Source organism: Podarcis raffonei, chromosome 3 (genome assembly GCF_027172205.1).
Source record: "Podarcis raffonei isolate rPodRaf1 chromosome 3, rPodRaf1.pri, whole genome shotgun sequence".
NCBI lineage: Eukaryota > Metazoa > Chordata > Lepidosauria > Squamata > Lacertidae > Podarcis > Podarcis raffonei.
In genome coordinates, this window is record NC_070604.1 from 34,491,661 (window position 1) to 34,519,475 (window position 27,815).

Consider the following 27,815-nt stretch of genomic DNA (forward strand, 5'->3'; position numbering starts at 1 on the left):
GACCTACATTGGCTCCCAGTACGTTTCCGAGCACAATTCAAAGTGTTGGTGCTGACCTTTAAAGCTCAGCCCAGTATACCTGAAGGAGTGTCTCCATCTCCATCATTCTGCCCAGACACTGAGGTCCAGGGCCAAGGGCTTTCTGGTGGTTCCCTTCCTGAGAGGAGTGAGGTTGCAAGGAACCAAGCAGAGGGCCTTCTTGGTAGTGGCATCTGCCCTGTGGAATGCCCTCCCATCAGATAACTATCTGACTTCTAGAAGACATCTGAAGGCAGCTCTGTTTAGGGAAGTTTTTAATGTTTGATGTTTTATCGTGTTAATATTCTGTTGGGAGCCGCCCAGCGTGGCTGGGGAAACCCAGCCAGATGTGCAGGGTAGAAACAAACAAAACATAATAATAATAATAATAATAATAATAATAATAATAATAATAATGATGACATTTCAAGTTTCCCTTCCACATGGATGCTCAAAGAAGCTGAACTGTAACTTCATATAGGAGCAGCTTACCTTTCCTCAGGAGTGGTGGCAGCGCAGCTGCTAAGCCAACGGCAGAAGGGTATGCGAAGGAAACAGACAAAACAATTTAGGTTCTTTTAAAAAAACTTTATTTGCTTTCAACTTCTGTGGAAAATATGTCTATGAATTAGATTTACACTCAGACATCCACCATATATTGCAAATTTCTGTTCATTCCACAGATGAGTGAGCCTTTGCCCCCTCAGCTGCAACCTGATACAAGCACTTCCTAATGCACACTTATGAACACCAAATGAGTTCTAATCTCTCAGCAGGCATATGGTTATCAATGCAGTTTTACTGCAGTTTTTCCCCACGGACTCTTTGTAAGTCACTACACCTTAGGATATTTATATACGCTTGTTATTAAGTATTTCATAACCTATCATACAGTAAAAGTGACTTACTGTAGTCTTACTTTAAGCAGCTAATATTAAAGCCTCTTCTTTCCCTCTAAATCTCAGGTTATTATTATGTACAAATCACAGCCATTGTCTTTAGATTTAAATTCTATACAATTCCTTTATGTTTCAGAGGTTCCTGACTCACAGATATATTAGTGCATTTCATGATTCTTCTTGAAATCATTAGTTATATACTAAAGAGGATGCAGGTTATAAGAAATGTTGGGCACGTTTAACTGCGTCACAAAGAGAGAGAAAACCTTATCTTGCAATCTGTTTGCTGCAATTTAATATCCTCTTATTTTTGTGCCGCATCCAAGTCTAGACTTTAAGACAGAACTGAAGCTCTCGTTTTCCTTTCAAGCTTTTAAAAGAGCGAAGAAATATGCGATTGGGGTCTCTCCAGGTATGCAGTGAGCTGCTTGCAAGTATAGTGGAGCTGAAGAATGGGGTAAGGTGCTTGCCTGATGCTCCATCATGGCTCCAGATCTTATGCCCTGGGAAGATACATGAGGTGGAAAGACTGCAGCAGCAAAATGGAGGTGCACAACTGTTGATTCCCTCCCCCTTTGCCCTGTAGCGCCCCATCCCCCAGAATCTGTTGAAGGGACCTTCTGGAACAATGGGGGGGGGGGAGAGAAATCACCAAAAATTGCTTCTTTCCCCAGCCTGCTGATTGAGTCTGAACATCAGGTTACAAACCACCACTGCATGAACTGAGCCAGAAAATAGCGAGGTAAGAACATATTGGAGTTATGGTAACTTCTGTTATCCTAACTAGGGTCATGTTACCTTCAACCACAGAGGAGGCGTGTGCCAATTACTAATTACTCCTCTGCAACAAGTGATTTCGAAGGAACTTAAAAGATTCTCTGTCTATTAGGAAGCAACACATCAGTGACACGTTCCCATTTAACTGAAGGTGTCAAGAGTTTTGCAAAAAGGGCAAGAGCACTCTTAGAATAGGAACATACCGATTTATACCCAAACTGAATAAAGGAGGGAGAATTTTAGATTTGCCGTATTTCATTTACAATAGTAGAATTAATATCTACTGATTCCGCCTTCCATAGCAGAAGGATCGGCACTGCTATTATCTCTTCTCTTGGCAGAACGGGAAGATATATCTATGTGAATCGGGTTCTGATTTCTTTTCTTTTCTTTAAAGTACAGTAGATTCAGTGCATCCCAGGTAACAAAAGTCAGAGTAAACATTCAAGGTCTGGAATGCTGATAATATACAAGTACCCATACAGTACCTTTGCAAAGCTGTTTGAGAACATGAACTTTTTCTTTTTCTTCCAGAATAAGCATATAAAAAGTTACAAGCTGGTTCACAATGACTTTCAGTATAATGTTATTAAAATACATTGATGTTAAATCAAAAAAATATTTTACTATTTACATGTACACAGTATAAACCTTAAATATAAGAATACACCTATCGTAGGAAGTTTTAAGAGAATATTAGGCAGATTGGCCCATCTTAATAGTGCAGTAGAACCATTTTTGGTCTTTACACTATGAAACTGCAGGTATTCACACCAGTAAATATAGCTAGTGCTTTAGCAGAGAATGCCCCCCCAATGGATTAAAACCTTTCATCAAAAAGTGCTGGTTTTATTTCCGCTGTATTTTACTTTGTTACCAAGCAGTTCAGGGCATTCAAATTGCTCTTCGGCGATTTGGTAGCATTTCCAAATCAGGCTGTAATTAATCTCTTCGGTAATCACACTGTCGTGTTTGTATGCTGGGTGGTTCGCAACGAACTCTCGCATCCATCGAGCGGCTGTCATTAATTCTCCTGGGGGAGAAGGAAACATCGCACAAATTCACATTTTCTTATCTACTGTGAGAATATATACCCATCCCTTCGCTTTCTGTTTTAAGAGGTAACTTACTTTGCAAGGCCATTTTATAACTGAATACAAGGTCCAAGGTGCTGTCTCAAACCATCTGCATATCCAACGCAAGGAATACAGGTAAAGCACTCATTGGGTTTCAATAGTAAAACACCAATTTCAGATACAGTCACACCTTGGAAGTCGAACAGAATCCGTTCCGGAACCAAGGTGCAGCTTCCAATTGGCTGCAGGAAGCTGCGGAACCTGTGTCGGATGCTTGGGTTCCAAAGAACACTCACAAACCAGAACACTCACTTCCAGGTTTGTGGCACTCGTGAGCCAAAACGTTCAACTCGCAAGGTGTTTGACTTCCGAGGTACGACTGTACATCTCAAACCACATTGTAAATAAAATAAGTTCTATCAAGTTTCTCTATCATCATCCACAAAAACATTTTTTTGCATTCCTGTTTTTCTACAGAGTTTTAAATTTCTGAAGGTTTTACTTCCATGGGGGTTTTGCTATTTAGCAAAAACAAATGGATAAAATGGAAAGGTGATTTGCAGTCAGAGTTGTAGTTAACTTTTAGGCTGCTGCAAATAAATAGACATGAATGTGATAAAAGGAGTTGGCAAAAGAGAAGGTCATATAAAGTAAAATTAAATTAAAACCAAAGCAGGCTGCATCATGTACTATTCTACTTAGGACATTAAAAGCTTTCCGATTCAAATACTTCCAAAAACCTGTATCGCTGGTGATGCCAAGAGTGTTTCCTTACCTGATGCTCTCTTTTTAATGAGTTTCAGGTAGTTTAGAATGCTGCACCTTGTATCTACATCCACTTCCATATTTTCAAGGTAAGAGTTCAAAATTGGAATTAATCCAGGAAATACTCCTTCCTGCAAGAGGCAGATCATAATTGAAATAAAAGGTTTTTCCTTTTAGTCGAATACTTCAAACCCAAGGTTTCCTCTTCCAAGGGATTCTCAACCTGTCTTAACAGTTTAAGAAAATTTAGTTTGAGACCCCATAAACTTGACCTGTCGTGGCCTTCCAGCTCCCTTCTGTCCCAGCAGACATGGCCAATGGAATAATGGGAGTTGTAGTCCAACAACATCTTAGAGGGCAACAGGTTCCCCACCCTTGTCTTATAGGCTAAGTCAAAATGAAAGACAGGCAACTCAGCCAATTAAGATCTGGGTGACCTTGGGCCAGTCACTGTCTCAACCTAACCTGCCTCTCAGGGTTATTTCTAATGATAAAATGGGGAGTTCCCATGTACGCCACCATGAGATTATCGGCGGAAAGGTGGGATATAAATTTCAAAATGAATTAACAAAACTACACTGCCATATCCTGAAGGTATTTGGTTGGTCTGTGTAGACGGGGCTTTGCCCAATCCAACAGGGCTCTACATATGTCTTGTGAATCAGCATCCATCATCTTCTGTCCTCAGGAGTCCCAAATCCGAGACTCCTGCCTGAATGCTTTAGGCCCACGACGTTACTGAATCCTACCCCTGCCCAATCCAGAGAGAGTTAAGGAAGTTAAGGCCCTCCATCCCATCCCTATTCATACACCAAGACTGAAAACTCCCTGAGGGTAGTGGGTGGGTACTGGGCTGGTTGGAAGTCGCTGGAGCAAGGAGCAGAGCATCAAAGGTATACACCAGGAGAGACAAGAGAAAGCGTCTACACTTCCCTGCAGTCTGTTTATGGATCTTAATATGAAGCTTCCGCCTTGTTTAAAATGTAGAAGCCGTCCTCACCTTTCCATTGATTATTGTATCTATGCTCATTAAGGTATATTCTTCAGAATCTGTCTCTGTACCATTTTGAGCTGGTCCACATCCGTCCACTACAGCATTGCCACCTTTTCAGACGAAGACACATTTGGGGGGGGGGGGAGGAAAGAGAACACAGAACAGCTAGAGAAAACCGTTAGATTCATGCTCATCATATATACTTCATTCCCCCCCCCTTTTAATTGATTTTCCAAAATTTTTAAACAAACAAACAAACAAACAAACCTCTTAATTGTACTTAATCCAATCTTAGTAACATTGTTAAGTGACTTCCTCAAATCCCCCTGGCTGAATTTCAGTGTCTATCATTGTAACAGTTTTCTAAAACTAATTTTCTCATAGAATTAACTTAATCACTGGTCATCGTATATACTTCAAGTGTCTAATAAAGCCGACCAGCAAACAGACAGACAGACAGACAGACAGACAGACAGACAGACAGACAGACAGACAGGAGCCTACCTTTAGAAATGTCTTTTCTGAAATAAAACATGCCTTGCCGAACAGCATCCCGTTTCTGAGCTACTTTCATGTTCTCATCCACCTAGCGAAAGGAGACATGGGGTGGGGGGAAAGGTTATATACTAGATGGTAGTAGCAAGGAAAATGTTCAGTCTAGGTCTGAGAGTCTTGGAAATTGCATTTCATAGGGTTGGCTTACACATCTGGCTTCCTAAACGCAATCATTTGCACAAGTGGCACTTGGGAAAAACTTCAGGGTGAATCAGCAAGCCATCTACTTGGTCACAACTGCAGTTCCTCCGACAGCAACTACGATGAAAAATGGTTGCCACCTCACAAGCTATTCTGGGCACACATTTGTTTATTCGTGTACACAACCGTAGGGAGGAATTTAGCAATTTGAGACGACTTTGAGCTGTTCACTCACTTACTAGTTTAAATATATAGAAAGCAACTAGACATCACACACACAGAGAGACATTTCCCCCTTTCACAGCTTCACATTCACATGGAACCAGAGTGCTCAGCTTGAAAGTCTGATTTCTTGCGGGAAGTTCAATGCAAAATGGGTTGGCGTGCTTTGTTAGCACCAGGTTCAGTTCGCAGCATCTCCTGTTAAAAGGATAAAGACTTCTGCTTGGGATCTTGCCAGTGAGTGCAGACAATACTGGACTAGATAGAGAAACGTCCCACCTGGTCGTAATGTGGCTTCATAATGTGCTCACCCTGTCAAGCGAGGTTTGCAAAACTATTACAGCAAACTACCAAACCCTGCAGCTTCCGAGAAGTATTAGGCATCTTTCCAGGCCAAGTGCACATCCTACAACACAGCCTAGAATTTTCTGCAAGACACGGGGGGTTTTTTTAGCAAAGAAGCTGATTTGGGCAAGGGTCTCCGAAAACCACAAAATCAGAATATTAGGAAAGCTAACAGAACTATACTTTGGAGTGGAACCCTACTTCTGCAACTACAGTCGCAGAACTGGAGAGAGGACCACTGTGCCAACAGAGTGCCTCCACACACATTTAGGCAATTCCCTGTTCTCAAGGGATCCCTCTTCAAGCACAGCCTATGCCATTTGCAAGGCACTGTTTGCAAGGCACACTCCAGAGAAGCCTTTTGAGAATGGAGAAAATTCAGTTGTGTGAGCTGCCTTCTGTTCACGTAAGCTTGGATCCCAAACCATGAACAGAATTTTTAAAAGACTAACAAAAGCAATTTTTTTTAAAAAATACAAAAAGTTGTAATACATACAAAGGGGAGCATGTGTACTTTAAGTCAATCCTCACCTTAGGTGAGAAAAAAATTGTTTTCACAGTTTGAATACATTAGACCGAGGAAGAAAATGCTCCTCTTACCTTGGACAAAGGAATGAGAAAATCCAGTTTGTAGGAGAGAATGACTCGAGTCAGCAACACTACAAACACAACGTAGGCGGAATTTTCAAAGTCTGTTAACTGGACCTAGGGATTGAGAAATCACCGAATATAAGATGGACAAGTGTGCCAGAAGAACCACTAACATGGTTGAGCAGCAAGTTCACAGTCTGAAATCTTTTTTGCTCTGTTGCTCTGAAACTCACACAACAGTGAGGAGACTGGGAATGGCCTTTGGGCTTGTGCCCTCTTCCACAATGGAGCAAAAACAGTAGACACCCCATACTTTCTCGGGCACAGAATATCCCTGAGCCTGCAAGGATTCAACCCATTAGATTAAGTGGATTCTACCTTGCAGGGTGGGGGGGAATCTTGCATTCAGGCAAACATGGGGCCTCTGCCCCAGAGTGAAGGAAATTCCAGTTAGAAGCTGGAAAGTGATGTATAGATCAGAGCTTCCCCTCACCACACAATTTCTTCCCAGGACTGCTAACAGTCTCCATTACTGTAGCGTTAGCAAAGTAGTGACACACGCACTCACTTTTATTTTCTATACCCAGAAGCTAACATTTGTGGATTATATTCTTGGGGGGGGGGAATTAAGCTATGATATAAAAGCAGTTGCCCTTCATGATTTTAAGATGTCCATACCTATTACTTGTGTTTGGACAGAGACTGGGTGCAACACACCAGGCAGTGAAATCAAGTGGCAAGAATCACCACTGATCTGAGTGAAGCTGAACTGCACACCTTATCAAAACCGTTGATGTTTCTTTAAAAAGACATACATGACAGATGTGAATAGACAGCTACAACCCCTTCAACTCTATGCTTTGGACTGTAAAGTTTTCATTTGCAGGGACCTGTGACTGTTAGGTCCAGTCGTGGCCGACTCTGGGGTTGCGGCGCTCATCTCACTTTACTGGCCGAGGGAGCCAGTGTTTGTCCGCAGAAAGTTTTTCCGGATCATGTGGCCAGCATGACTAAGCTGCTTCTGGCGAACCAGAGCAGTGCACGGAAACGCCGTTTACCTTCCCATCGGAAGGTTTATCTACCTGTACTTCGTGCTTTCGAACTGCTAGGTTGGCAGGAGCAGGGACCGAGCAACAGGAACTCACCCCGTCGCGGGCATTCGAACCGCCGACCTTCTGATCGGCAAGCCCTAGGCTTTGTGGTTTAACAGTACTATCTATGAAACATGCTTCTTACTTACCTCCATTGGTCTGAACTCAACCCTCCATCCAATGTCTGAATTCGGAGGCGGTGGTTTGAATCTCATTGTCTGCCAGTTTGTTGACTGAATATTCTGCGAGAGACAATAAATACACATTAAGGCTATGACCTCTAACAGCTTCAAGAGTGGTAATTAAACTGTTTTTGCCACACAGTGAGCGTCATGATTTGAACACAGGCCTCCCCGGTTCTAGTCTAAAATTCTAACTAGCACACCATGCTGGCTTTTATTCTACCCCAACAAAAGAGCAATAATTTGAAACTAAGATTGTGAGCACATTTCTGTCGTTTTAAACTATTGTTTCTTCAGTAGAATTTGATGCAGCTCTTCAGACAGGATGCTGGTTCCAGTGAGAGCACACTTTGTCTGTCCTTTCACTTGCTTTTTGCACTGTGCCCGATGAGTTATAGGAGTCTCTCTAAGTCAATACTGACTTTTGCTCTGAATGCTTACCCGTATGTTTAGATATTTTTGGTTCACTCTGCACTTCTGCTGATATCTGATTATTTAAATTTAGACAATGGGTCTATTCTATGTCTCAAACATGGATACGCTTGTAATTTAAGAAATGTCCATGGACCACAAACTACTGCAAATCACTTGGCTTATCTGAATGCAGTTGCATGTTGCATGCTCTACAGCAGTCCATAGTACACTAAGCAGAAAAAAGACAGCTTTTACTATTAGGACACTAGTATAAGATACAACCTCAAAGTGGTCAGATTCATTTGCATCATCCAGATGTATTTTCTCTTCGAACAGAGTCAAAGGATCACGGATAAATAAATGAGCAATGTGTTGGGCCAACAGATGGTCAATGCCTATAAAAATCAAGAAATTGGGACACTTTTCAATATTAAGAAGAAAACTGGCCTGTCAAATATGATAACTAGGTGAATTCATATTTGCCTGCAGTTGCTTCACTAAGAATTATTTGAGAAGTGGAATAATCACCATAAACCCATGAGCTTTTGCGAATATAAAGGGAATTATGGTTTGTGGCTTGTAGTGTTGCTATTTGTTGCTAATCCATTATTTCCTACTACTTAAGAACAAAATCTGTTTTCTAGATGAGGTGTGCTCTTCAGAAAATTCCTTTATAAATATCCTACTTTACGCGCCATGGTATTTCAAGCACAGCTACTGCAAAATTCATCACAAGAAGCCCTTCTTACAGATTACATATTGTTAAGACAGAAATCAACATAAACGTCACTGTCACGCAGTTTCAAATAAACTTACCTTCCTTTACTAACTGCTCGTAGATTTCTTTATCTACCGTCAAATCAATGTCATTGTATTTTTCACCACATTCAGAGAGATAACTGTCTATGGAATCGTATCTGGATTTATTGATTCTGTAGCGGTTGTTCTTCAACGGCTGTGTAATTTAAGAAGAAGGGGGGGAATCTAGTGATAGTAACCATATCTAGTAATTATAAATGTTACCTGGCAATAGATACCAAAAGCAGGCCCAGTTCACGCCACACTAAACAACAAACAATGATTTCACGTGAACAAGCACTGAGTTGGTGTATGCTATTTAAAAATTCCCCCTCTTCCCCCACTCACTGCTGCGCCACAAAGAGAAAACAGCCCCCAGTCTAGCTGGTTCTGTTGTCTGAACCAATGCTCATGGTGTTTCTACCAAGCAACCCACAAGCCATAAGCTAAGAACAAACCTTGGTTACTGCTTGTGATCTGGACCTTTGTCAATGGATGACTTTTATCAAGACAACGGGAGCGCAACCCTGTTAATTCTGATTGATTTCTCATCGGCTCTTGATACCATCATCAACAGCATTATCCTGAACCGTGGTTTGGTTTCAAGGGGGTGGTTTCAGAGCGTAGAAACTGGCTGCAATACTTTGTTACAAACCCTATTTAGTATCTATGGAAAACTGTTGGGAGCAGTCATCAGCCAGCATCATAACAGGTCAGGGATGATGGGAGTTGTAGTCCAACAAGGTGTGCAGGTCCACAAGCTCCCCATTCCTGTGCCAAAAGAGCTTTTTTAAAAAAAAAAACAAAAAACAAAAAACCCACGTGAAACCTTTGTTAACTAGCCAAATCTGTATTCAATTTAAAACTTGATTTTAAATGAATTTTTAAAAACAACCATTTTGTAACTAAGGCTATATACTAGGAGTGCGCACTGACCATGCCATTTGGGTTGAATCCCAGTTTGGTGCTTCATAAAGCAGCCCAAATTGACTTGGAAGACCCAGTTCAAGGGGTCCAAGTCTTCTTCATTCCTTCCCCTTCACTAACAGAAAGCTAAAAAATGGCATTAGAGTGTTTTTTGCTTTGGTTTTTTTGCTAAGGGATGACACACACACACACACACACACACACACACACACACACACACAGGTACCTCGGGTTAAGAACTTAATTCGTTCCGGAGGTCCGTTCTTAACCTGAAACTGTTCTTAACCTGAAGCACCACTTTAGCTAATGAGGCCTCCTGCTGCCGCCACTGCATGATTTCTGTTCTCATCCTGAACCCGAGGTACTATTTCTGGGTTAGCGGAGTCTGTATTTCTGGGTTAGCGGAGTCTGTAACCTGAAGTGTCTGTAACTCGAGGTACTACTGTACAGCCCAATCCAGAGTGGATTATGGTCATTTTCCTGAGTGCCTGTAGCCCCCTTTTTAAAATGCCTGGACAGCTAAGGCACCACAAAACACTTCAGAGGTCCCCGCTTTGACTCATGCTCCTTTACAGAGATCTCCAGCAAGCCAAAAAAACTTCTCACGTTTTGCCCTGGACTTTGTCCCAAGGCAACGCAAACTCTTAATACATACTGCAGAAGCATTTGCTACACAGGCTGTTATTATTATCGCTCAGGTCCTTGTGTGCACTTACCTCCAATCCCCTCTCCTCCCTCGTTCTGTCATCTACGGAGGCAGATATCACTCCCCAACGGCAATCGATATCTGTCACGTAGCCTCTGTAGAAGGGAGCTGCCGCACTTAATGCCATCTAAAAGAACAGCGTCAGGAAGTACAGAAAGCTGCTAATGTATCGCCATTTAAATCTAAAGATGTTTCGTTCCGAAACACAAGGCACGTCCCCCCCACAACTTGCCTTCAACCAGAGAACTCCTACAAGAGCTGTATCTTACTGAATAGCAGCACATTTTTGGCTAATAAAACACATATAATGTGGAGCTTCGGTTAGAATTCTCTAATATAGTCTCCCTCTTCCTAATCTAGCATGCACTATCTCATTCAGTGTACTACAGCTGCATATTTATGTTCCAGGAAGAAGCATATACAGAGGGAGTCCTATGAGGAATACCTCATTCTATTTTTTAAAAAATGACAACTGGGTTTCGTTCGGTGTTGCCCATCAGTTGGCAAAAAGACTTCACCTAGGAGGACAGGGCTTTTTTTATCCCCAGGCAAGCAAGTTGTGCAAGCATAACCAGTTCAAAAGAGAGCATTTTATTGGCATAACGTAACACATCGTGCACAAATTGCTCTGCAAATCTCATTCTAGGGTGATTGGACCACTTCTCTGAACCCCTGTGTTCTCATCCTCCATCAGTTCTTGCAAAGTGCCCCCAAGTTGGTAGTATTCAGAAAACCTGTGCAGAGCCCTGTGCATTTGAACACCATAAGGTTAGGGTTGGATCTTATGGGGTACATGGGCCTTTGCAACAAATATTCTGTTGCCCTGCCTCTCTTGCTGATTTTTTCCCTTAAAAATAAAATTTATAAAATATACGAAATGCGTTATAATAATTAACACAGAACACAAGATAAAGCATGATCTACTAAAATAATAATTCATACATAATTTCGTTATTGACTACTGCCATTCACCACCAGTCTTCCCTTACCACTTCCTAAAACAGCGCCACTTCCCTTATATCGTTTTGTTTCCACAGTGAGGAGGCACCAAAGAGTTCAACTTTAAGTGCCTGTTTCACAAATGCTGTGAAAGTAAAATAGGATTTTTCAAACTCTTATTTTACCAGAACTTCTTTGGTAAGCGCAGCAGTGACACCACTTACACGCCAGGAGGAAGCCATTAACTTTTTGTAATATCTTGTTTGAAAACAAAAGTTATCCTTACTTATGACAAAAATCTAATTAAGAGATATGACCGTTAAGGCCAATATAACCTGAAGCCCAAAGGTTGTTCTACTCAATAGAATGCGGGCACACACGCACATTTACACACGTTCAATATGTGTGCGACCGTGTATATGTGCATCGCGCCGAACCCTGAAGTGACCCCACAAAGATATCACTGAAACGTCACTAAAAGGGCAGAGAGGGGCATTTGCAGGATTTTTCAATGGGTTTCAATTACCGTATTTTTCGCTCTATAAGACGCACCAGACCACCAGACGCACCTAGTTTTTGGAGGAGGAAAACAAGAAAAAAAATATTCTGAATCTCAGAAGCCAGAACAGCAAGAGGGATCGCTACGCAATGAAAGCAGCAATCCCTCTTGCTGTTCTGGCTTCTGGGATAGCTGCGCAGCCTGCATTCGCTCCATAAGACACACACACATTTCCCCTTACTTTTTAGGAGGGAAAAAGTGAGTCTTATACGCAAAAAATACGGTATACCCAATTTCACTTGACCTGCACACACACACACACACACACACACACACACACACACACACACTTGACCTGCTTTATGTTGATTTTCTTTATGAATTATATAATGTTTGGTGGAATAAATTCTACCGCTCACTCACCACGATGGGACAGATGGTCGCTAGCTGATCATAAAGGTATCTTGCTTCAGAGATGCTGCAAGCCTGGAATGTTACCTGTAGGATGATATCAAGCCAACCGCTATTAAACCAAAAGAAATAAAATATGCACGGTCACTTCAGCAAGCTGTAGAACCAACTTCCCCCTGACACCAAAGCTGCAAAAGCCTATGCTCACTTGCACTATTTTAACCAACTGCAACCAACCCCTTCATGCAGATATGAAGACGCAATTGTAATGGGAAATCCCAGTATGGTCTCCCAAGCAGTTCCTTGCTCACTTCCCTCCTAGGGATGGCTAGCCAGTAGGCTATACAATCAGTTTATGTAAGCAGGAGCTGCAGGCTTTAATATGGAAGTTAATATTGCTTAAAAGCACTAGCAAAAATATATACATTTGCTAAAGCATTTGTTTCCGCGAGTTTACCTGAAGGCAGCAGTTGCCCATTCCAAACCCCATGGCATCCATGTAGACATGGTCAGGCTTGACTGCTCTTGCCCCTTCACCATCATCATTAGGGAATGTTTCTATGAACGGCGACGGCGTATTCTTGTCTTTAAATACTGCATTAGACAGGGTGACAAAAAGTTAAACCCGTTGCTAATGGTCCTACTTCCCTTTTTGAAAAGCAAATTATTTGCTCACTTACTTGGTACGTTTATCACTACTTTTTCTCCTCTTCTGTGTCGAATGTTTCTTGTTAAAGTACTAAAATGGAAAAGGAACCTGCTGAAATGCCATCTCAACAAACAACGGACACACCCTTTTTAGCGATTAGCAGAATATTATTTTATTTTTTAAACTTAGGTGTAAACTTTTAATTTTTTCCTGGATTTTCCTTTGCGGACCATCTTCCTACTCAGCTAGGTTTGTATCAGAACAGCACTGCTGCTTCAGAGGACTCCCTGGATGAAGAACCCTCTGAAGCAGAAATGTTATATTCTGCTACTATATATAGCTTGCTTTTATTTTCAGAAAGGTAACAAATTTATACCAACCGTTATTCAAATTTTTCAAGCTAAAGTGGTGTCCCAGCAACTTTTTGGGATCCCAATACAGATACAGTGGTACCTCAGGTTACATACGCTTCAGGTTACAGACTCCGCTAACCCAGAAATAGTGCTTCAGGTTAAGTACTTTGCTTCAGGATGAGAACAGAAATCATGCAGCTGCGGTGCAGCAGCAGCAGGAGGCCCCATTAGCTAAAGTGGTGCTTCAGGTTAAGAACAGTTTCAGGTTAAGTACGGACCTCCGGAATGAATTAAGTACTTAACCTGAGGTACCACTGTACAAGCATATAATAGTGATTTAGATAAGATACGCTCAAGTTTCTTGAGACATATCCTGGGTCTCCCAAGTTCAATCAAGTATGAGACGATGTGCACAGAACTAGGTATACACACGATGGAATATTGGGTGTGGGCTAGCACTATAAAATACTGGTTGCATTGCCATTTCCATTTCCAGCCTTCGAGTCTGATTTCTGACTTATTTAAGGACTCTTATAAATCCAGATGGTTCCAACACTTACATTAAAAAATCAGATCTATTGGTATTGACTTGGAACTCATATAATTCAAGTGAGCAATACAATTATCGTAATATTAAAATCAGATTAAGGGACATTGAAAAACAAAATACTGAGTTAGCTGTAAATACAATTTGCTCCCCCAAGTTTTATGGTTTAAATACAACAGATAACAGGGTCACTTACATTTCAAATTAGCCCAACTGAACGCTTTCCCCTCAACTTTTGTCAAGGGCAGATATTTAAACATCCCCAGAAATGATAGACATTTCAGATTTTTTTTGAATGTGCCGGACACAGCAGAACATATTCTTTTCTACTGTCCATGGTACAACCAGCTACACAAACACGTGCTTTCCCTTTTGCGTAGTCTAACGTCACGGCACAATGAAAATATCAGATTCTATCTGTCTGACATTAACCTGGAAGTAACTGCAAATTTTTATCAACAGTATCTCTCAGAGTAGTGAATGGCACTATTTAGCGGGAAGAAACTCCCATGAAAATCCTCATAATGACATATTTTTACATGCCTGTTTATTTGTATATATTTTAAAATTTTAGATATGGATGTTTCATGATGGCCTATATTTGTAATGCCTAATAAAGGTTTGGCAAAGTAGCAAGTAGTCATTGTTATTCTGCTACAACTACAACAGGAAGCTGTAAGAGAAAGCCGGGGGAGCAGAATATTTATCTTCAACTATAATTTAATGTTCTGCTGCAGCAGCAGTTGCCAGGAGGCAGCAAGCCGTCAGGGTCTTCACACACACACACGCCTCTGCACAGCCTCAACCAGTTTATAAATAGAGAAAGTCCTCTGAGGGGAAAGGGGTGTGCAAGTCTCAACTACCTGCTCCTAATGTAAGGAACGTTCATCAGATGTCAATAAAACTGTACCAGAAGCTGGCCACAGTCAACATATACATATTCTACATATATTACTGAGCAAAGAAATTTAAACCTGAAGGAGTTTATAAGTATCAATGAGTGTACACTTTATTCAGGTGGTATTCAGAAAAAAGCAGTTCCATTTGGGAAGGATGTCTGGCTGCTCAATGGTGCTGCCTCGCATGCACCTTTCCCTGCATGCCACCCTCAAATCTTCTACAGAACAGCTTTAGGGGGCACACAGGAAAAAGAAGTTCTGGTGTGCACCCAGAAGGAGGGCAGTACGCAGCTTGTTTTCAAAAGCACTACATCCTCAGGAACTTTTGCTTTCCACCCAAAGGGAAATACTATTCTACGACTTTCACATCCAGAGAGAAAAGACAACTCTCTTCATTCCGAAATATACTCACCTAAACCTGGGGTGTTTGTTAATGGCTTCGTCTGGGAAGAAGAGAGACTTGGAAGCTCCTGTCTCAACAGGGGTAGGCACACACTCTGGTATCGTAAATCCTGGACAGCCCAGTCTACACATTTCAAAGCAAACCGTGAAAGGCTTTTAAAAATAATCAAAAACATATAAAAGCTGGAAATTACTACAAACACGTCACAACAAAATGAAAAGGAAAGTAACGTAAAGACAAAATACTTCGGGGTTGGGCACAACTTTCTCACATGGACAGAAGTGGAAATAGTTACAGGTACTCTGTATAAATACACTAATCTCCAGATTAGGAAGCAGATAGAGGGCTTGACAAAAGCCCTGTTAGATAAGTCACCAGCTGTAAGACACCCTCCTTCTGTGCAAAGAGTTGGGAGGAAGAGGCAATGGCTTTCTTAGCTTGCAAGAAACCCCGGAGGAGGACAGAAAAAGCAAGGGGAATGCCTGCTATTCCTGGGCTTCTCAGGCTGCTGTGAATCTCTCACCAGGTGGCAAGGCACACTCAGCCCTGGTGGGCAGCATGATTAATGCTGTTTCAGCCCATATTAGAAGGATGGAGACAAACCTTGGAAATGATGTCACAGTGCAAACAGCTTCGTTTTGTTTCAGCACAGAAGCAGCCTCCAGGCGTCGCTTTCTCATGTTGTCTTGCACAGTGTTAAATTCAGACATTGTCCCTCCATAGGGTTGCCCAGGGGTCCCCTCAATCATATAGCTTCCATATTCTGGCCTCCACAGAGTTGGATGGCTGTGAAGGAAGCAATGATGCATTTGAAATCTTTTTGACCAACGGCAAGGACAGCATACAACTGTGACTGTAAGTCAGTGGTGGCCAAACTTGGCCCTCCAGCTGTTTTGGGACTACAATTCCCATCATCCCTGACCACTGGTCCTGTTAGCTAGGGTTGATGGGAGTTGTAGTCCAAAAACAGTTGGAGGGCCAAGTTTGGCCACCACTGCTGTAAGTCTATCATCATCAACATCATCTCTATACCGCTTTATATTTTTAAGATAGTAACTCAAAGCCATTTACAGCACATTTGAATCATCAAATAAAACAATCCAAAATAAAACCTTACTGAAGAAAGTCAAAAAGACAACATTGCTAAATGAAGTCAGGTATAAAGGACGAATATAAGAATGAATGCTTAGCTTGGAGTCATGTGTTTTCTGACATAGGCTTATGAACCTGCTCAGCTGGATCAGTTTGCCCAGAGTGGACTAAGTCTACTTTAGGTTTATAAGACCATCATCTTTATGAGAAAGAGAATTTTGGCCTACCATGACCTACCATGATGGCTCCTTAAAGGAGTTACGGTTACGGTTGCCAAAACGGAATGCCTAGTTGCCATTAGGGGCCAGATAGCTTGAAAGTCATATTTTTCAATACAACTTTTTGGTTCCTGAAATCCATTCAGACTGTGCAGATAAAATATCATGGATAGAATTCTACAGGATGTGTTGTTAGTGTGTGAAAACAGTGAAGATACAAGGATCCCCCAGGCACGCACCTCGAGATGGTGAAGATGCCAGGCGCCACGTCCGGGCATTCCCACTTGGTCGCAAGTGGCTGATAGGTAAAGGTAAAGGGACCCCTGACCATTAGGTCCAGTCGTGGCCGACTCTAGGGCTCATCTCGCTTTATTGGCCGAGGGAGCCGGCGTACACCTTCCGGGTCATGTGGCCAGCATGACTAAGCCGTTTCTGGCGAACCAGAGCAGCACACGGAAACGCCGTTTACCTTCCTGCCGGAGTGGTACCTATTTATGTACTTGCACTTTGACGTGCTTTCGAACTGCTAGGTTGGCAGGAGCAGGTACCGAGCAACGGGAGCTCACCCCATCGTGGGGATTCAAACCGCTGACCTTCTGATCGGCAAGCCCTAGGCTCGGTGGTTTAACCCACAGCGCTACCTGCGTCCCAAAGTGGCTGATAGCCAGGTGCAAAATGTGCCTGGTGAATTTTGAATGCTGCCATGAAGGTTCTTACTACATGGGCTGAGATGTCTCCAATAGTATGGGTTTAACTCCTGCTACCCAGACCCAGGAGCATGTGACAAACATTTGGAGGGCCACATTGCTGTGTGTCACATGTCCCCTCTCTTCCTGGCTGACAGGCGGCGAAACCAGCCTATTGGGAGTCCCAATCATCCGAACTGAGAAATACTGCTCAGAGACATCAGCATTAACAGTGTTCTGGCATGCAAAATGACAACCTATATCAAAGCTGACCACTTTGATAAACGCTAGTTGCCACATGGCAAATAACATACAAACCACGTTCTGTTTACTGCTTGGATACTGACTTAGAAAATCACCTGAACTTCAGGAAATAAGTGAACCAATTCTAAGGACAGTTGCTACTTACTTTGGGTTTACTCTTTCTCCTTTTTCTTGCAAAGTATGAAGAACGTCTCCTCCAGTTAGGGACAACTGCGCTCTCTTGTTTTTATGGTCAAATACTACCAACATGTATTCCACCTGATGTGCAAAAACAAGAACACACAACATTTAGCACACTAGATGAATATGGCAGGCTAGCCATCATTTGTAAACACATTGATGGTTTCATGGCAATGCTCTGTAGGTAGAAATCTCAGGTGTTTTATTGAACTTTCATTATCACAAATAAGATTACAAACCTGCAAATCCCTAAAGCCACAAGTGACAATACTCAGCAGATGTCACTGTAGCTTTTCAGCATCCTCAAGATGTTTTCAATCGGGGTGGGGGGTGGGGAATCCACCCATGACAATTTCCCTCCCTGGGGAACTAATCTGCTGTCTTCCATTCCCTTATTTGTGAAAATTCAATTTGGCACTAATGCTATTCCTTTCAGATTATTGTTTCTTTCAAAAACACACTAGAAAAAGCCTAAGAGTTGCTTCCTCATAGATGCACTAGCCTGTTACATAATCACACGGCTAAGGGAAAAGACTCATTTCAATCCCTGATGTGCTTTTACTGGTGTGAGACACACAACTGTAAATATGCATACATGAATCTATATATTGCATGGAGTACAGTGGTACCTCGGGTTAAGAACTTAATTCATTCCAGAGGTCCGTTCTTAACCTGAAACCGTTCTTAACCTGAGGCGTGCTTTTGCTAACGGGGCCTCCTGCTGCCACCATGCCACTGGCGCACGATTTCCGTTCTTGTCTTGGGGCAAAGTTCTCAACCTGGAGGAAATAATTCCTGGTTACCGGAGTTTGTAACCTGAAGCGTCTGAAACCCAAGGTACCACTGTACAAGCGATTCTGTATGTGCCATAGGTATTTCTGTTAGCCATTTCCCCTCTATTTGTACCAGAGCAATGTGCCCTAATCTGTGTCATGTGGTCTAACATAACTAAAGGATGTGCAACACATACCACAAACCAGGAAGCGGGGTTTAGATTTACTATAGAGAACTAAACCTAGAGATTACAGTATTTTGTACACAACTAAAGGGAAAAAATGTGATAGATTGTAGAGAACAAAGTGTGCTTTTCTTTGAACAGTGTACCGCAAAGCAGGGCAATACTATAAAAACAGACAATTTTTTAAAAAGTGATGTTTATTATGGTTGAACCCATAATACACAAAAGGGATTCTTAACTGGACTGTTTATGTGTGCTTTTGTAGAATTCTATTATGCTTCAATTTGTTTTCCCTTGTGAATTCAGGAAGGGGGGGGAAGGCCTCTTCCTACTTCACTTTTCAAACATGTGATTCAATTTACAAATATGTGATTCAATTTACTAACATTGAAGTCCTAAACTGAGGTTTTAATTTGAAACATATTCTCAGCCAAATGGGATTTAGTCACTATCCATGAGCTACTGATTGCAGACACAAATATACACAATGCAGAAAGGGGAAATACTGGGGAAATAACCTAAAACGTCTAATTCAAGGAATCTGCATTTTAGAAAAATTCTGACAAGTGAGGAATCTCAGGCATTATGTGACCCAAGCAAGCTGTGATAGAGGCATCTGTTAAAGAATGGCTGCACCAGTACAGAGTACATTTGCCTCTTCCCAGCCACAGTGAGTAGATGTAATCCTACAGTAAGTTTCAGTGACAGATCACAGGCATAGAAACTCACCAAGCCATGGCACTTGATTGTCCAGTCTGTTTCTATGTGTCACAGCAGGGATGGGAAAATACCTGCTAGTGGTATCACTGGCATCCCTGTGGCAAATTCAGTACTAAGTACTGCTTTGTCCAACTGAAAACACAATACACCTTTCCTAAATAGGAATCCTTGATAACTAACTGTACACTAAGCTTTCCAAACCTCCTGTATCTTCATCTCCACCTCTAAGCTCTATGCATGGCAACTGTGGTAGTAAGAGACTGAATTCCTAAATACTGTTTGGCTATATTTTTGTGTTTGTTGAGTCTGCTGGTAAGGCTACCAGCAAATTCTCAGATTCTGCCAAAGCTGTGTTTAGGGAACAAACTTAGTGACTTTTATTTTGGGGGGAGTGGGTGGGTAGGGGAATAATATTAGAGACGTGTGGAAATTGGTTGCATGCATTAACATTATTTTTCCAGTCATCTGCATATATGTATTTGTTCCGTCCAGAACAATATTAGACACACAATTGCAGGTATAAAATAAATCCCGGCACCTAAAGCTTGTTACTCCAACCAACTAACAGAAAGCAAAGGCTGCAAAATCCTGTACACAATCAGGTTATTAAATCCTTGGTCTAAGGCTGTGATCCTAGAGACTTTCAGTGCTAGAGATTTCAGTGCTACTTGTTTCTGAGTCAAGAGTCATAAGATTGAGCTTCAAATGTGTGAATGCTGTAGGATACCAACTGAGAACAGAATGATGCTTTGGAAGTTCTTGCATTATGTAAGCTTTGTCACAATGAGTTTTGAAAGAAGCAACAGGGAATGTAATAGTCCACCAGGATTTCCATAGCACACTGTGATCAGGGTTAGAAACCGAGATACAGTGGACTCTCGGATTGTGAACATGATCCATGCGGGATGCACGTTCGCAACCCGCAGCGGCGCGTCTGCACACATGTGGGTTGTGATTCGGTGCTTCTGTGCATGCACGATTTAGAGCTTCTGCGCATGCGCGGCTGCTGAAACCCGGAAGTAACCTGTTCCAATACTTCCGGGTTTCCACGGGTCCATAACCTGAAAAAACACAACCTGAAGCGTCTGTAACCCGAGGTATGACTGTATAAAACTTAGGAGCCAAATGGCATGTGCTGCTATTTTTCAAATGTAAAAAAAATTAAAAAATCCATATATAAGACTAGGTTATTTTCTTAAAATATTGTGCTAAAAACTTGGGGTTGTTTTATACACAGATAGTGGAGAGGTGGGATGGGCGATTGGTGGCTGCTGCGAGAAGGATATTGTCCGTGGCATATTTGCAGACGATTGGTGGGTGCCGAAAGGTCTACTGCCTATTGGCTGCTGTGGCGATTAGGCGGGCGATTGGTGCTTGTGCTTGGCGAGCGTGCAGACGATTGGTGTCTTCGCCAATGTGTGTGCGATTGGCTGTTGCGTTCCTGCGGGTGAGCGATTTTCGGCAACCCCCCAAAAAAGGTCAACAACTCTGGGCAATCTCCCCCCATTTTCTCTATTTGGAATCCCAAAAATGTCTTATACATGGGGGCATCTTATACACTGAAAAGTACGACAATCTTTTCTGAAGTTTTAGGAGGTCTGTTCGTAATACAGTTTGGGTGTGATCAAAAGGGAGAAACACAGAGAGGTTTCCTGCTCTCTTCTGTGAAGAGAAAGTACATCATGGGCTTCTCACTGCCTGTTGAGAGCATTTCCACCTTGCTCAGAGGAAGCACCTAAACACACACAGATATTCATGAACATCAAAGCCTGCAGATTTGTGTCTCTTGGGCTCAATCCCACCAAACACCCATGCCGCAGAACTCATATTTAACGGGGACTCATTAGGGCTCTTCCATAGGCTGGCAAATAACCATGACAAGAACAAAAGCTTCTTTGTGGAGAAATACAGTCATGTTTCTCCCTTCCCTTGGCCAAAGGAGTGGGCAATGAAGCATGTTTACCACACAACCGAAGGCTGTGCGCACGTTACTGTCTTAGAACAGCAAAGGTTGTTTACTGCTGTTTCATATCACATCTGCACATCGCTGTCCACACCAGAACAGTTTCATGTGTGTTCCATATCTCCTGCTGCCTGTCCACACCAGTGGGCAAGAGAGGAGATGTTCGCATATGGCATATGTTTTGAAATCAGATCAAAACTGGTTTTGGGGAAAATGAATCCAAATGCAGCATTACTCAAGAAACTAAGGGATAAATCTGAATTGTGACTAATATTGTGCCTACATGGCTTCACAAATTAGTGGCAGGAGATCACTGGATGTAGAGTAAATGGGAACCTCCACACAGCCTGAGTTTGCAGACTAGAAGGATGCTCAGAGGCAGGGTGTCATGAGGAGGAGCCGAAACCCCTTTCTTTGCACCAAGGTAGAATAATATGAAATAACTTCTCCAAGGCAGAAGAACAAATGTCTCATTATCCTCTTCTTTCAGTTGTCTGAGGTCCTTTCTTTCGGTAAACAAACACCTCCGAAGGAAGTAAAAGTGATACAGGAGAAGTAAATGTTTGCATTCAGACCAAGGGAGCAGAGGAATATAATTAGTTGTTATTCAAAAGCAATAGAAAATGTAAGTATGTAAAAAAAAAAAATCAAATCAGCATTTGTAAAATTATACTTTCTTTTCTAAGCTTGACGTAAGATTTCAAGAAAATGTTTCTAAATTTGGAAAAGGAAAATGTAAGGCATAGACAACGTTACGGAAAGATGTTGTCTGCATATCTTTACTTGGAGAACAGAACATTAATTGCGGTCCTTAACCCTTTTCATAAAACTTGTATTTTAATACTGTCAGGGGAAGTTTACTGTTATAAGTCACTTAATTTGAAATTATTTATTCACCTGCTTCCATAAAACAGGGATGCACATTTTTCTAATTATTAGTTTAAAGATTTGTGTATGTGTACTGCATTTTAGTATTATTTTCATGATGTATGTACTCCTAATTTGGGATCACTTGGTGACAGGCAGGTTACAAAACACCATGCATAATGTTTAAAAGCAAACACTTCTTTAAATAAATGCATATAACATAAAGCTTCAAGTTAGCTGCCTTTTTCCAGAATCAGAAGAAAGTGTAAGAACCTTTAAATTAATTTTGAAATGTTGTGACTCATTTGAAGTGCCGCTCCAGAACCAAATTAGCCCAGAGGCAAAAACTCTTACTGAAGTCAGTAGGATTTGACATGGTCAACTATGGCAGAGATGTGTGTTTGTTTCTTTTTCAGACTTACAGTTCTACAAATTAAAGTTGGCCTTAGGGTACTTGTTATTTTTAAAATAATGGATCTTACTTCTAAGTAAAAAATTGTGTAGTATAAGTCTGGAAAGAACAGAGCCTAGTGCAGAACGATGCAAGGGATTGAACTTGATGGCACTAGTGGCCCCTTCAACTCCACAATTCTATGATTCAACTTTTAACACACAATTTAGTGTGTGCTGGACACAGCATTAATATGTAGTGCACAACAGACACCCCCCCATGCTAAATTAAACGATACTGTTCTACAATTGTAAACGTTAACAAAATACAGAGTTTACAAACCACTAAGAGAAAACAAGAATAACAAATATGGTTTGTTGTCAAGCAGATTCACAGATTTAACCAAACGAAGATCTGTTTCTTCTGGTTGGTTAATTTTTATACCATAAAACCTGACAAGATTAAACTTTTACTTTGATAGTATCAAATAGCTGTCTTTCCCCTGATGAGACAAGTTAAGAGTGTACATAACATATACATACACTGTATGCAGTGTAGATAACGATATGATATGTAACTTTTCAACTTTTAATAGGGATGTGGCTCATTAGTATACAAGATAAGCTTCAAGAAACCATGCAATTCTGTGGTCTTGGGTATTAGATTTTGGGTGACGGCCAAAGCTCAGTTGTAGAGCAAATGCTCTGCATTAATAGGTTGAATCTCTGCATCTTCAGGTAGGATTGGGGAGGGGGGAATCCTTCAGTCTAAAAACCTTGAGAACTGCTGTCAAATGTAATACTGGGCTGGATGAACCAATGGTCTCACTCAGTATAAGATGTTCTAATCTTCATGAAGGTTAAGCCTCTAAGAATGAAGCAAACCTAGGATATTCTTATAAAAGTCTTTTACACAAGCATCAAGTGAAGATGGGAGAGGCCAAAAGTAGCTCCTAAATATCAAATCCATCTTCCCTTCTGGTGAGTTAAATTACTTGTAAATATCTCATCCTCCACTTAGGAACATGTTACATTAGTTTGATTTTTTTCAATATATAAAAAACAATTAACAAAAGAGTCTTGAATGTTTTTCAACATAACAGCTTTCCACGGGCAATCACCTTCAATTTTTATAAGATACCATGGCCCAAGGCAGCGCAAGTCTGGAGATGCTTTATGAAATCCACAATGTGTGGAGCAATTATCACAGGCATGTCTGTTATAATGTTGCATGGCAATTCCTCCCATTAATTTAAATTCTTTAGCATGCTTAGAAGAACTGCAAGGTGATGCCTTTCATAAACAACATCCATCAGCCAAAGTGCCCAATACGAAGTAGGCTGCAGAGATTAAAACTTGTCTCACATTGCACATTTTCTTCTACCTTCCTCAGATACAAATACTCACGTTGGCTTGCAAATGAAAAAAACAAACCCAGGTTGGAACCCCTGAGGATGAAAAGTGCCATAATGTTCTCAACCAGCCCAACCTACCAGATGCAGTAGAAAAGAAGCACAATGAATATTATTTTTGGGTTGGGGGGCACCTTTTGGGCACAATCAACTTGTGTCTTTGGTGTTCAAATTCTTGCAAATTATTTTGCAACCGAGTTGGGAGACCAAAGACTCAAGTTCACTGTGTCTAAGAGCACATGACAAATTCCTATTAGAAATGCGCTGGGCTCAATGAAGCACACTTTCGTGCACCTCGAGGTTCTCCCCCAAATGCAAATCCTTGCTCAGTTGTCTGCTAAATCACCCTGGCCTACGGTAACCTTTGCAAGCTATGCATTTCACACTTCTGTATCTCAAGTATAATGCTTTTCCACCCTTCACTTTCACTTCAAGGCTATTTAAGGATTTATAATATACAAAACCTGCCACTCATTATTAGGTCATGCTATCATTGTATTTATTTCTCTTATACAATTTACGTGCCATCATTCAGCTTTGTTTCAAGGACAATTTTCAAGAACTGCTGCTGCTGCTGATATACTCCAGCATCCTCTGGACCAGCAACTCAGAAGCTGTACTTGGGGCGACCACATTGAAGCATCCCAAAGATGGAAGTGAAATCCATGCCCAGTCCAGCCCAGTGTGTATAAAGGTTTGGTTTACATATGACATTCATCTACATTCTGAACATTACGTATGTATACGGTGGTGCTTCAATGTACAGTAGAACTATCTTAAGGCAGATCCAAAGAATAAAGTAGTAATGCTGTGCAACTCCTCCTGACATAACTTTCGTTTCTGCTGCCTGAACTTCCAGCATTACTCAAAGAGTGCCAAAACACAAGAGCACAGAAAGCTTCAGCTTTGACATCATACACTTTGGAAGAGGTATATCGGTTACACTCACTCAATTTCTAGAAAAGGTTAATGAACAAAATTCTGGAAATCATAATATTGAAAACTCTTTCTACTGCCGCCCCAAACCATTTTTGTTTGCATTTTGATAACAGAAACATTAAATGACCCAAGATAGTGAAAAGTGTAGGGAAACCTGTCTTTATCTCTTTCCCCACCTCACCTCATTCATAACACTGGTGGTATTAACTGCTGTAGCAAATATAGGCACACACTACTTCAATCATTTTAACTCGGGATAATAGGAGAGCATGGTGGCACTGGTGTAAATGAACGGATTCACACTTACAACCACCTATTGGCCCTTCTGATAGGACTAGCATATACAAACCCATTAATTAGTAAACAAGCACCATGCCTACTGAATAGTCACAACCTGGGAAGACCCAGGCACAATCTGTTACATGCATGAGGGAAGCTAAAGGGCATTTTCATAAGGGATGCTATACAAGCCTTTTAAACCACTTCTGAAACCGACTGAGAGAGACACAAGCTTTAAATCGGAAGTGCTTGTGGCTTTCCAAGGTGACACAGGTTTCACACTGCTAAAAATGGTCTCGGCTGAGTGTAAACGAGCAGAATTGGGGGTGCAAGGGAACCCACGTGTGTGTGTCTTATTGGTTTGCTTTTCTTTTTACAGTGGTACTTCGGGTTACATACGCTTCAGGTTACAGATTCCGCTAGCCCAGAAATAGCACCTCGGGTTAAGAACTTTGCTTCAGGATGAGGACAGAAATCATGCTCCGGCAGCGTGAGGCCCCATCAGCTAAAGTGGTGCTTCAGGTTAAGAACAGTTTCAGGTTAAGAACAGACCTCCGGAACGAATTAAGTACTTAACCCGAGGTACCACTGTATTATGTACCGGTATGAGGTGCTTTTTCATGTCCTGAACTGATCCAAGGGCAGCAAACAAATTTAACAAATATCAACAATAACACCAAAACAACCCCAAACTTTCCCCTTCAGGAGCAAACCCCGTCGACGTCCAGGAAACTCGCCCCCCATGCAACATGTGCACCGTGCAGGGTGCTAGGAGAGGGCGGGGCGGCCAGCGGCCTGCCTGCCAAGGCTGTTGTGTTGAAGTTGAAGCAGCAAGCAGCAGCAGCAGCAAAAGCGCGCCATGGTGGGTGGACGGAAGAAAAGAAAAAAAGAAAGAAGGAAGGAGAGGAGAGGAAGGAAAGCAGCTTCTTGGATCCGGCCTCCAGCTCCCTCTCCTCGGCCCCCACTCACCTCGTCGCCCCACTTGAGCACGTCCTTGTGCCTCTCGCCCACCGCCCGGTAGATGTGCAGGAACTGCAGGATGCCGTGTTTGCGCACGTGCTCCGCGTGGCGCTGCGTCTTCTCCCAGCTCAGAGGGGAGCCCTGCGACAGGAGCCCCATGGCGCCTCCCCGGGGGGGGGGAGCGGCGCAAGGGCGCGCGGCGGGGAAAGGGAGAGGGGAGAGCCGGCCGGGGCAGCGCCAAGGAGAAAAGCTACCTCCAGGCGGCGGCGGCGGCGGCAGGAAGGAGAAGGATCCCCCGCCGGTGGCGAAACAGGAGATCGGCGGCTGCGGCGGTGGCTGCTACTTCTCTCTTCCTCCCCGCCGCGCCTCTTTCCCCGCGAGGCTCCTGGAGGGGAAGCGCCTGTGCCGGCTGCGGACGGAGCGAGAGAGGCCAGCTGCGCGGCTGTGTGTGTGTTGTGTGTGTGTGTAGATGCAGGGAGGGGGTGGTGCTGGTGACCGTCCCGGCAGCAGTGGGGCACGTGATCAGGGGGAAGGGGAAGGAGGCTGCTCTCGGTGCGCGCGCGCGCCTGGGCGTTCGCGTGCGTGCAATGTGCGCGCGCGCCCTCTGTCCCCGGCGGGCGGGCGGGCGCAGGGAGGGAGGCGAGGCGCGCGCCCGTGTGTGTGGCTAGGAGGAGGGAAGCGAGCGCAGCAGGAGACCGTCGGCGCGCCGGGGGCGGTGACTCAGCACTTTCTCCGACGCCTCGGCTCGGTCTGCGCGCCTCCCTGAAAGAAAAAAGGGAAATCGAAATTGCATGGCTGTTTCTCTTCTCCCACCCACCTCCTCTAGCCCCATGCAAAGAAGGAAGGATTAGCGTAGGTTGCTTTATTGATCTAATAATAATAATAATAATAATAATAATAATAATGGTACCCACTCTGCGCAGCTTCGAGCATTTGCAAAAACATAGGTAAAGGTAAAAGGACCCCTGACCATTAGGTCCAGACTCTGGGGTTGCTGCGCTCATCTCGCTTTATTGGCCAAGGGAGCCGGCGTACAGCTTCCGGGTCATGTGGCCAGCATGACTAAGCCGCTTCTGGCAAACCAGAGCAGTGCACGGAAACGCCGTTTACCTTCCCGCCGGAGTGGTACCTATTTATCTACTTGCACTTTTGACGGGCTTTCGAACTGCTAGGTTGGCAGGAACACGGACCAAGCAACGGGAGCTCACCCCATCGCGCCGACCTTCTGATTGGCAAGTCCTAGGCTCTGTGGTTTAACCCACAGCGCCACCCTCGTCCCTGGAAAAACATAGCAAAACATTTAACCTTAAAAAACCTTCAGATGTCTCTTGAAAGATATATAACGGCTCATCTCCTTGACATCTGATGGGAGGGCATTCCACAAGGTGGGCGCCACTACACATACTGGATATTATAACTAAAAACCTGTGGATCGTTGTTGTTGTCATTGACAGGATCCCCAGAGCTCTTTGTGAAGAGGGATCCCTTGCTAGCCCACTCTGAGAATTGTAGCTCTGTCAGGTCAACTCTTAAGGATCGTTAACACGCTCCCAGAATCCTTTGGAAGAAGCCCTGACTGTTTAAAGTGATGCCATAAAATGTATACACCCCAAAGAGCTATAGTTGAGGCAGCATAAAATATCAGCAGTGTATGCTGTGCATGTGGCAGAGACAGAGCTATGGAGT

The 27,815-nt window shown here is 42.7% G+C and overlaps 1 protein-coding gene across 1 annotated transcript; it reads right to left on the reverse strand.

Annotated features, from left to right (window-relative positions):
* Positions 1–591: 591 nt before the first annotated feature.
* GCLC (glutamate-cysteine ligase catalytic subunit) lies at positions 592–26,650 on the reverse strand. Its single transcript, XM_053381053.1, has 16 exons — positions 26,139–26,650; positions 17,607–17,719; positions 15,805–15,987; positions 15,211–15,324; positions 13,031–13,089; positions 12,808–12,944; positions 12,363–12,437; positions 10,512–10,628; positions 8,887–9,025; positions 8,353–8,465; positions 7,624–7,716; positions 6,393–6,497; positions 5,034–5,115; positions 4,536–4,639; positions 3,546–3,666; positions 592–2,727 (listed from the first exon to the last, which is right to left on the reverse strand). Exons 1-16 carry the CDS (start codon positions 26,286–26,288, stop codon positions 2,528–2,530), a joined length of 1,905 nt encoding a protein of 634 aa, XP_053237028.1. The 5' UTR covers positions 26,289–26,650; the 3' UTR covers positions 592–2,527.
* Positions 26,651–27,815: the final 1,165 nt, after the last annotated feature.

Coding starts and splice junctions, on each gene's coding strand:
- GCLC (XM_053381053.1), bottom strand. CDS start 26,288: ATGGGGCTCCTGTCGCAGGGCTCCCCTCTGAGCTGGGAGAAGACGCAG. Junction 15,325..15,804: donor ACTGTGACATCATTTCCAAG/GTTTGTCTCCAT, acceptor TGAAATGTGTAG/ACTGGGCTGTCCAGGATTTA. Junction 12,438..12,807: donor TGGGCAACTGCTGCCTTCAG/GTAAACTCGCGG, acceptor ATCATCCTACAG/GTAACATTCCAGGCTTGCAG.